Genomic DNA, 11029 nt, shown 5'->3' with positions numbered 1-11029 from the left:
GCAGCTCACGAGCCCCCTGCGGCTCTTTGGCCCCTTGAGTGTGGCTCTTCCACAAAATACCATGGCCTGGGCAAGTCTATGTTGAAGAAGTGGTGTTGGAAGAAGTTTAAGTTTAAAAAATTTGGCCCTCAAAAGAAATTTTATTTTTTATTTTTATTTTTAAATATATTTTATTGATTTTTTACAGAGAGAAAGGGAGAGAGATAGAGAGCTAAAAACGTTGATGAGAGAGAAACATTGACCAGCTGCCTCTTGCACACCTCCTACTGGGGTTGTGCCTGCAACCAATGTACATGCCCTTGACAGGAATTGAACCTGGGACCTTTCAGTCCGCAGACCGACGCTTACCACTGAACCAAACCAGCTTCGGCTCAAAAGAAATTTTAATTGTTGTACTGTTGATATTTGGCTCTGTTGACTAATGAGTTTGGGGACTTGAGCGTTGGGTGAGAGATTTTAATTAATGCCGAGTGTTGGTTATGGGAAGCCACTGGAGGTTTTTACATGCCAAAAGTAATACAATTAGATTATTATTTAAGGAAAAATTACTCTAGCAACCAGTCCTCAACATGGAGTGACGTGAAGAGAGACGGGAGGCAGAATACCAACCGGTACCTACGGCAATAGCCTAGAGGAGACAGAAGGACCGGAGCCAGGAAGGCAGTGCTCATTGCAAGAGGCAAACACAGGAAAGACATTGCACACGTGGACTCTTGGCAACTGATTATGGTGCGGGGGGGGGAGGAGATGCGGCGTGGGATGGTGGTGTTTAAAGATGTCTGCCAGGGTGTGAGCCTGGTGACTAGGAAAAGAATGGGGGTGCTATTGAGAGAGAGAAAGAGATCACACGTGGGGAAGAAGGGAGAAAAATATCTTGATGTGTTGTATGTTGAGATTAAAATGCCAGAAAAAATATTTTACAGATGTCCAGTTCTCAATTGGGGAGAAAAAAGATCGTTGGGGGCTCAGTAGTGATGTGGGGGTCAGAGACAATGGTTTGAGCCCTAGCTGGTTTGGCTCAGTGGATAGAGTGTCAGCCTGTGAACTGAAAGGTCCCAGGTTTGATTCCGAGCAAGGGCACATGCACAGATTGTGGGCTCGATCCCCAGTGAGAGACTTGCAAGAGGCAGCCGATCCATGATTCTCTCTCATCATGGATGTTTCTATCTCTCTCTCTCCCTCTTCCTTCTTCTCTGAAATCAATATAAATATATTATTGTAACCTGAAGATTAGAAAGGTCTTGGCATATTCATATTTTACTAAGTCTTCCTTTCATCCAGGTGTGTGGTTTCCCACTTCCCTTAACCCCAGTCATCTTTGCATTGTCTATTTCTGCCCCTGTCCCAGTTCACTTCGGAGTGGGGCAAGGGGCTTAAAGACGGAAATTTATAATATAACGAACACCCCTACTTTCTGACACTCTTCATTAACCGACTTGAGGAACCATGTCATTTTCTTCTGTCCTTGATTCCTGTTCCTCATTCTGAAGAAAACGTCCTAGACTGGCTGGCCTGCAGCCAACCTTGAAAAGCACAATTTTGTGCAGAGATGATAGAGAACGCTGAAAGATGCCCTGGACATGGCCCAACAAGGCGGGCAAAGAGGTACGAGTATATCCCGCCGTCTTCCCTCCCTGATTAGGGAGGGAGGAAGAGGTGTCTGGTCCTCCCTGGGTGATGCTTCTTATCAGCGCTGGGCAGCCCAGCTTGCTTGTCACTAACCAGGTTTGAAAAGAAGGTCAAATTAGCATCTACTCCAGCCACACTCAGACATACTCTACCAAAACGCACTCTCCCCACTAAAATACACATGCACCCAAATACCCATCCTTGAAAGTGATGTTCTTCAGTATATAATAGTGCATGTTAACATCTGCAAACACACATTCGCAATCACTCCTACCCACAATGTCAGAGCAAGTAGGCACACTTAAGTATGTATGCTTGTTATGTATTTACTTCTCTCTGTCTCTCTGTCTCTGTCTCTGTCTCTGTCTCTGTCTCTGTCTCTGTCTCTCTCTCTCTCTCTCACTCTCTCTCTCTGTTTCTCTCTGTCTCTCTCTCTCACACACACACACACACCTACAAACCTACACACCCTGCCGTGTAGGAGTGAGCTGATGTCATCCTCCTAGAATATCTCAGCCCAGCCCCTGCCTTACTCCACCTCAGATTTCTACACAAGGTCAGGAGAGTGGGAGGTAACCTTGGCAACCAGCCAAGGCCCTGCAGGCCCAACAGGACCCTGGGAAGACAAGGGTAGCATACTGCCTCTTGTTGCTCCTGAAGGGGACAAGAGAGCAAGGCATGTGTGATGACCCTACAGACAGGGCCAGAGCTGACTCCTCAGGAGAGGGAACCCGTCTGGATGGGGATTTGGTCTGAGGCCGGCAGTTGGCATGCTTTGGGTCACTCAGTGGGCCTTACAGGTGGGCATCCAGGACCAGGGGAGCAGGAGTCGCAGGCACAGAAGTTTCTGGTCCAGGTGAGGCATACACACGTCCAAACCCACTTCTGCCACTCTCTGCCCTCTGGCAATGGGCGGAGTCCCGGGTCAGTGCAGTGTGTCTGGACATTTCATGTTCAAAATTCAACTCAAGGCCCTTGGGGGAAGGGGAAGAAATGAATGAGGAGGAAGGGGAGGAAGAAACCCGAAAGAGGAGGAGGGGAAGGACCCGCTGTCCTTATCCTGATGCTCAAGCTGCTTCTTGGCTGTGCCAGGGAGAGGGAGGCAGCCGGTAACACACAAAGGCAAAAAGAAGTGAAATCTGGCCCTTTGAGTTTTTAAGGATCTTGGTCCTAGCAATAGAAGGGCAGTTTCAGGAAATTTCAAAAAGAATTTGTACTATAGCCGAGACCGGTTTGGCTCAATGGATAGAGCGTCGGCTTGGGGACTGAAGGGTCCCGGGTTCGATTCCGGTCAAGGGCATGTACCTTGGTTGCGGGCAAATCCCCAGTAGGGGGTGTGCAAGAGGCAGCTGATCGATGACTGTCTCTCATCGATGTTTCTAACTCTCTATCTCTCTCCTTTCCTCTCTGTACAAAATCAATAAAATATATTTAAAAAAAAAAAAAAAGAAAACTGATTTAAAAAAAAAAAAGAATTTGTACTATAATGTATTTGACCTTATAAGGAATTTATTTGGGAGCTGTGTACAATTGCACTGTTAGTGACTTGGGAATAAGTTTGACTCTGAGATAAATTAAGCTTCCTTTTCCTAGGTTTGTGTGAAAAAGAAAAGAGGCTGAGAAAGTAGGGGGTGTGCCTTCTGGTTCTTATTGATAATCTATACTCTCTACAGAATTCAGGAACTAGCCACCAACGATACAGCTATCACACACCCTGGGTAATGGGCAAGGTGGGGATAAGGTCTGCTTGTTCCTGTTGAAAAATGCACACTAACACACACACCCCGCCCCCATCATTGCATCATCACCATCTGGAAAACCAGCTCTGTAGGACCACGTGGGACCCTGGGCCATGGTAACAACAGCACAGGGGCTCCATGGTCCAACTTGAAGTCAGCAGCTATGCTCCTAGTTCTGCCTTTTCGGGAACCAGCTGTGTGACCTGGGGAGTGATACAAAAATCCACAAAAGGACAGAGTTCTAATTCCTCAGGCAAAAAACAAACAGTCAGGTGATGGCCTGTTAAAATACCTTTTTCATCAATTCTGGACTAAAGCAAGGCCCAGACACCAGATCCCTGTCAACAGCACACCAGGAAGAGATTAAGTGTCTTCAGATTCAGGTGCTGAATGATACTGTACACCTGTCTGTAGCTGCTTTCCTGACTTCCTTGGAGTCTGACCTTGGTCAGTGCTGGTCTTGCTGACACCGGGTCTCTTTGGTGTGATGCTCTCTTGGTCATCTTATATCCAGTTCCAGCCCTGTTCCCCCCTCAACGGGCAGAGGTAAGAGTCTCATCTGGCCCGATCCAGCTCTGGGAAGGGGCCGGCAAAGAGGACAGCTAGGAACTGTGTTCGAGGACAAACATGAGAATTCCAGGCGTGCATGCCGCAGTGGAGCAGGGCACCTGAAGCCTGAACTGTCCTGGAAATGGAGGCTGTATGAGCATAGGAACCTGTTGTCAAGCAGCTTGCAACTGTGGAGGCAAGATGTCAACTTCTAAAATGATCACCGTCAGTACCAAACAATAGATTATTAATGCCAAGTGTGGGAGGTACGACTAATATGAATTCCGCAGTGGGAAAATGGCCAGGGCAGGATTTCAAGGTGGGAGACCAATCTGAACGGTGCCTCCGGGAGTGTGGAGGACCGGGAGGGGTGGGAAGGGGACAGGGAGGAATCTAAGAGGCTATGACATGAGCTACAGTACAGCAAGGCAGGCATGTTCAAGCATGCCGGGATTGGGTACCAGGATACAGGGCAGGGATGGGGATCACGGGCAAAATGTTGAGGCTGTTGGACTACAGAGCCGGTGTGACGCTTAGAGCAGCGTTTTTCAACCGCTGTTCCGTGGCACACTAGTGTGCCGCGAGATGTTGCCTGGTGTGCCGTAGGTGCAGACAAGACAAGAATTTTATAATTTTTCACTATTTTGTTTACTTAATATTTCATAATAAAGTAATTATAAAATACTTTCTTTGTGTTTATTTGATTCCTATTCAAGAGAATTACTTTATATATAGTCAATATAGGCACAGAGTTAAATTTTTTAACATTTTCTAATGGTGGTGTGCCTCGTGATTTTTTTCATGAAACAAGTGTGCCTTTGCCCAAAAAAGGTTGAAAAACACTGGCTTAGAGAACAGTAAGGAGAGTGAGCTGGAGAATAAAGTGAAGAAAACCTAAAAAGGCAGATGGGGCCAAGGTATGAAAGGTCTTCCCTATTAGGCACAGGAGTCTAGGCTTACTGCCGTAGATAAAGGGGCGGGGTATGTCAGGTGACCTGAACATAGGAAGAGAAAGTGGATGCAGGACTCTGCTCACCGTGGGAGGGATGATCTGACAGATTCCACTGCAATCCTCTAGATATGAAGAAGCAACACGTCTAGGGACTGGGTCTGAGGAGCAAAGTACAAGGAAAAGCCAAGAAGAGAATGCGTTTTGTGGGTGGGGTAACGGGATAAATGATGGTGTTTCAGACACAATGGAGACCAGGAAGAGCTGGCTCTGGAGAAGAGAAGTGGCTGAGACTGCCAGGAGCTGCTGGCCGGACACCCAAGGGGAGGGACCGCCCGGGTAGGAGGAGGAGTGGGATGAGGGGCACCACGTTGGGCTGTGCAGATGTGAAAGTCAGTTGTAAAAACAAAAACAAAAAAAACCCATCAAAACGGGCCACATGAATAGGCTCTCTCTGAGGAAGGAAGGTGAGAGAAAAGGGAAGGGAGAGGGGTGGACACGGCGCAAGGTGAGGGGACAGGGCAGGAAGACACCCGGGGCAGACACGGCCAGCCATGGACCTCGGTAGAAGAGCCTGCAGGAGACTTCCCCCAGAAAAGGTGGTCAGCAGGGCCCAGAGGTAAAGGACAAGCATTTACAGAGGCCACTGGGTTTGCCCATTTCACACGTATGTATGCCAGCCCCTGGGATGTTGGTTAGAAGCCACCACAGATGTCCAGGAGAGCCAGGCCCTGAGCACAGTCCTGTGTGTGGAAGAGGGAGCTTTTGTCCCCTGAGGAGCCCTGTCTACAAAAGCGTCAGTCCACAATGAGGAAGGACCAGGGGTGGGGAAGGAGAAAGGAGGTGTGGATGGCAAAATGCATACAGTAGAGAGCAGGCCCCTTATTTAAAAATGTTGGCATTTAAAGGAAAACCAGAACTAGGAAAATAACTCGCGGGGACTAGAAAAACCTTGCCAGCTCCCCACAACCACCCACTCACCCACCCACCAACAGGCGAGCCTGGACATGTCCAGGCTAGTGAAAAGGCCGCTTTAGAGGCAGGACTCGAGGGAAGGACGTAAACAGAAGGCAGTCCCCATTTCCAAAGAGCCAAAGAGGGAACCCATCCCCACTAGTTAAGAAACAAGACAAAGCGCTAAATGGGGACGGTCAGGGTGAGTGATGATGTTGGCGAGTGGTTGGAAAAATGTGGGCGCCCGAAAGGGGGATTTACTGGGAGAGAGGGTATCCGAGAAGGCTTCCTGGAGGAGGTGGCTCCAGCCCGTCAGGAAGGGCAGAGAGGAAAGGTCGGGGAACCCCGGCCCCGCTCCCTGGGCGCTCTCCTCCTCCAGGCCCTCTGGGCCTCCCAGGTCCCCTTCCGCCGCCTCGGCCTGGGCACGGGGCTCGGGTTCCCAGCACTGACGTCAGCGGGCAGTGACCTCAGCGCGGAGGGGGCGGGGCGGGCGGCTCCGGTCCCGCCCCCATCCGCTGGCGACAGCCAATGGGCGCGGCCGCGGCTGCCCCGCCTCCTCCGCAGGGGATGAAAAGGCGCCTCCGGGTGCCGCTGGGCAGAGCCCCCGCCGCGGACGAGCGAGCACCCCAGGAGCTGCGGGACCCCCCCCGAACCCTCTCATCTCAGCCCCCCGCCGCCGCCGCGCCGGAGCCAGCCGCGCACATGAACCAGAACAGCCGGGCCGGGAAGAAGACACTCATGCTCCCCGAGATCGCCGCCGCCGTGGGCTTCCTGTCCGGGCTCCTGCGGACGCGGGGCTGCGTGAGCGAGCAGCGGCTCAAGGTGTTCAGCGGGGCGCTCCAGGAGGCGCTCGCAGGTGAGCGCGGGGTCCGGGCCGCCACCTCGCCATCGGGCTCAGCCCCCAGCCCCCCGCCCGACGCCCTTCCTCCTCCTCGGCCAGGGGAGTCTCTGCTCGGGACTCGGCTCCGCTCCAGCCCGGGGCGGTCCACAGGCTCCCGTGCCCCGGGCCACGTCTCTCTCTCGCCCTGGTGGTCCTTGGGGACGGAGCGGGCGCAGATTGATCTTAGTCCTGGAGTGCGAGCCTGACCCCGGCTCCTGCCCGAAAAGAGGGGTGCCTGCTGGTTGGTCCGAGGGCGGGCCGATTGCCCTCCCTGGACCCCCCCGAGACGCCCCGGACTCTGCGGCGACCCATCCGGCCGCCGGGGAGGGAGCCCCTGGGGAGAGGACCCTTTGGGGAGGAGCCCCTGGGGAGGGGACCCTTCGGGGAGGAGCCCCTGGGGAGAGGACCCTTCGGGGAGGAGCCCCTGGGGAGAGGAGCCCCTGGGGAGAGGACCCTTCGGGGAGGGAGCCCCTGGGGAGAGGACCCTTCGGGGAGGACGCCCCTAGGGGAGAGGACCCTTTAGGGAGGAGCCTTGGGGAGAGGAGGCGCATCCGAGCCTTCTCAGCCGCCCCAGTCCCAGTGCCCTGCTTCCGGCTGTGCGCGCGCGGCTCCGGGCGGGTTGTTGACTCTCTCCAAGTTGGAATCGGGCTCCTTTTGTATTTACTCTCCCGTCCCCAGAGCCCCCCGCCACCTACCTGGGGGCCGACCGAGTCTTGTAGAACGTCACTGGCTCCCGGGGAGTGTGTGATCGGCGGGTGCTGGCGATCTGGGGAGGTGGACCGGAGATAAGCAGCTGCCTGCCAGTCGGCCGGGGAGAGGCCTGTCCCCCCCCTCCCCCCCCCCCCCCCCCGCTGTCTCAGCTCGCTCCCGGGCCGGCGTGTCCGTGCCCACGGCTCTGGCGGTGCCCACGCAGGTCCCGCCCGCTGAGGAACATCATGTTCCAGTAAAGCAACCCTATGGGACTCCCGAGCCAGCCAGTGGCCGAGGCCTCTGACTTTTGAAGGAGGCAGAGGGAACCTCTGGGGCCGCGGGCTGGGAGGCCCAGTAGTTTGCTGAGGGTCCAACCACCGAGGCTGGTCTTCCTGGGTTTGAAACTGAAAGTCATGGCAAACCACTTTGTTGACTTGAAACCACCGGTCACTTCCTCTCCTTTACCCGCCCCCCACCCCCCTTGCAGGCATGGCACCCCTGGCCCAGCTGCTCTAACCGAGGGGTCTCTCCTTTGTCCTGTCCCCACAGAGCACTACAAGCACCACTGGTTCCCCGAGAAGCCTTCCAAGGGCTCCGGCTACCGCTGCATCCGCATCAACCACAAGATGGACCCCATCCTCAGCAAGGTGGCCAGCCAGATCGGACTCAGCCAGCCCCAGCTGCACCGGCTGCTGCCCCGCGAGCTCACCCTGTGGGTGGACCCCTACGAGGTGTCCTACCGCATCGGGGAGGACGGCTCCATCTGCGTCCTGTACGAGGAGGCCCCGCTGGTGGCCTCCTACGGGCTCCTCACCTGCAAGAACCAAATGCTGCTGGGCAGGACCAGCCCCCCCAAGAACTACGTGATGGCCGTCTCCAGCTAGCTCCCCGGGCCCCGCTCCGCACTCCACTGTACTCACCGTGAGGGGACAGCGGGCCACGGCATACCTCAACCTGGGGAACTGCGTTTTACATGAAGAGCTATTTATATATATTATTTTTTTAAGAAAAGGGGAGAAAAAAAAACCGTAAAGATTTTTTTTTTTAAAGAAAAAAAAAAATCCTTAAAGGGTGCTGCTTGGAAGCGGCCTCCCCAGGTGCCTTTGGAGAGAACTGTGGTGGCTTCAGTCTGGGGGGGCCGGTGTCTGCCGATGGGAGGGGGGCCTGACCAAGGGGGAAGGTGGGAGAAGCTGGGCTGGCACCCCAAGATGTGAGAGGGAACAAGCGTGGTGAGCAGCTGTGAACGAGAGAGATGGGACCTCACCCTCTCCCCCATCCGGACACCTGCATCCCTGACCTCAGGGCCATTCAAGCCTGGACTTAAACTCATGTTGCCTCATCTTCACTTTTTGTTTTTCTGATGAGATCCTGGGCAGAGAGTGATCCCAAACAGTTTTTCTTGGAATCATCCCTTGTTTCTAATTCTATCCTCAGGGGCCTGTCGGTAGTGTTGCTTCCCAGCCAGGAGTTGAAAGCTTTTTGTGTTTTGTGGGGTTCACGGGAGTGAGGCAGGGCTGGAGGAGACGGGGGCTGGGGTGGCAGGGTACTCTGCACAAATCCTTCGCTTTGCAATGTGCTGCTCTGTGTGCGAGCGTGCTGACGAGCTCGGGGGTGATTTGCAATGGACTTCTTTTAAGACCCAGAGAGCGTCCGCTGGGTATTGACAAAACCCTTCTTTCTGGATCCACAAGAAAGTGCTAATGCTGCTGCCACGATCCCTTTGAGAGGTGGCTCAAAAGCTACAGGGAACTCCAAGTCCTTCATGACTGCCTTCTTTTTAAAAGCACAGCACTCCTCTCCCACTCTCCCCGCTCCTCTCCCCTCTGGTTGGGCCACGGAGCGATCCTGTTTTCTCAGTCACTGTGCAATATGGCCTCCCAGTCCCAGGAGGACGGAGGACTGGCCCTCAGGACCTCCTGGTGCTCCAGAGGGCAGGGGAGCCTCTCTCCCTCTGTCCCCGGAACTGGCTGGCTGCTCAGCTCGCAGGTGCCCCTTGGCTGACCCCAGAAAGCCCAGGTTCTGGAGGATTACAGGGCATTCTTGTAGGGCTGACACTAAACACCACACATCGGGCATTGCTTTTTCTCCCTGGTGCTCAGAGCGCCTCTGGGAGAGGTTGCCGTCTCTCTCAGTGCAATCCAAATTTGTCTGTAGACGTGTGCAATATTTACTGTTTGGGGTTGGAGAAAAATGGAAAAAAAACTACCTTTGGTTTCTCAGTGACATCCGTGAGGGGTTCTCGGAAGGCCTTGAGTTTCCCAAACCTGAATCACCTTAAAAAAAACAAAAACAAAAAAGGACATTGCTGGGCCATCTGGTCAACCTGGCCTCCCTCCCGCTATTGACCCTTAGTGAGGAACCTTCTGCCCCAACCCCCAGAGTCCCCTCCCCCCTGTACCCCCCTTGCCTGGGTGTCTTAACTACTCAATTCTGACTCAGAGGTGCTATTTACCAAACACTCTCCCAACCCATTCCTGCCTATTCTGCCTCCTCCTTTCCAACTCTCCAGATCCAAGCTGTTTTTCCCCAGACCCTGATTCCAGTCTTAATTGCTTTAAAGGGGGACTTGGGGCCCCACAGGCCCAGGAGCTTACATTTGGGCCTGTGGGTTGAACAAAGCTGTGAATCCCTGAAGATTTCGCTGTTGCACGTTACAAACAGGTCCTGCCTTTTCAGAAGCAGCCTCGTGGTCTCATGCTTAATCTCTCTCTTCTTTCTGACGTTCACTTTAAAAACGAAATGCCCAGAGCTGGACTGTTGAGCAGGCCTGTCTCTCCTATTTGGTGAAAATAAATAGTAGTGCATTTGTAAGCTATTCTGAAAGAAAAGACAAAGGTTACTCATTGTATAATAGTGTTTTTATATGGAAGAATGTACAGCTTTATGGACAAATGTACACTGTTTTGTTACTTTAATAAAACTGTAGCAGATGAAGTTGTGTGGCGTAGAGAAGGTGAAACCCCCGCATCGCTAATTTGGGTCTCTCGGATCCAGATCCCCTATGTCTTCAGTTGCACTCAGAAAATCTATAGCTTGTGGTCGGATAAAAGGAAAATCTTAAGTGGTGTGGTGAGGGCGTTTCCAAGCATCCCCTCTTCTCCAGAAAGTAGCTCCATATTGACCCCCTCTGATGCATATTCTGTGAAAACGCTAGATGTGAGAGGATTCATCTGATGTATCCTTGCTAGGCCTCAGCTGTACGCACTCTTTCCATTCAGCAAGAGTGTATGGTCAGAAAGTTCTGGGCGCAGGAAACATCAAAGGTGCTTAGACACAGCCTCTCCTCTCAGAGGGGTGGCGAGCAGGGAACCCCTCACCCCTTCCCAGGCTGGGGCAGAATTGTTAGAAATTCCTGGTGCAGGCTCTCCTGAGCTCCCTGGAACTACCATCTGCTGCCCTCCGTTCTTGTCTTGTTAGACAGAATGGTGGGACTGCAGTTGTTGCTACTGAGGTCGCAAGTGCATTTTTGACCTGAGCTGGTTTTTTGTTTTGTTTTTCTTGGCCATCGGTGTGCTGTCTTTAAAAATTAAACATGTTGACTCATGAACTATGGGATCCCCCCCCCCCCCACACACACACACTTGTTTCACTCCTCCATGACCCTCATCAAGAAACATGTAGTGACCTAGGTGTGCTAGG

General features: G+C 53.1%; 1 protein-coding gene across 1 annotated transcript; it reads left to right on the top strand.

The window, feature by feature from the left end:
• Nucleotides 1–6415: 6415 nt before the first annotated feature.
• Nucleotides 6416–10324, top strand: BTG2 (BTG anti-proliferation factor 2). The gene is made up of 2 exons (XM_084866613.1): nt 6416–6676; nt 7940–10324. Exons 1-2 carry the CDS (start codon nt 6523–6525, stop codon nt 8272–8274), a joined length of 489 nt encoding a protein of 162 aa, XP_084722739.1. The 5' UTR covers nt 6416–6522; the 3' UTR covers nt 8275–10324.
• The last annotated feature ends 705 nt before the right edge of the window (nt 10325–11029 follow it).

This window comes from Pipistrellus hanaki (assembly GCF_964339955.1).
Source record: "Pipistrellus hanaki genome assembly, chromosome: 18".
NCBI lineage: Eukaryota > Metazoa > Chordata > Mammalia > Chiroptera > Vespertilionidae > Pipistrellus > Pipistrellus hanaki.
This window is presented reverse-complemented; position numbering and strand designations above follow the sequence as displayed.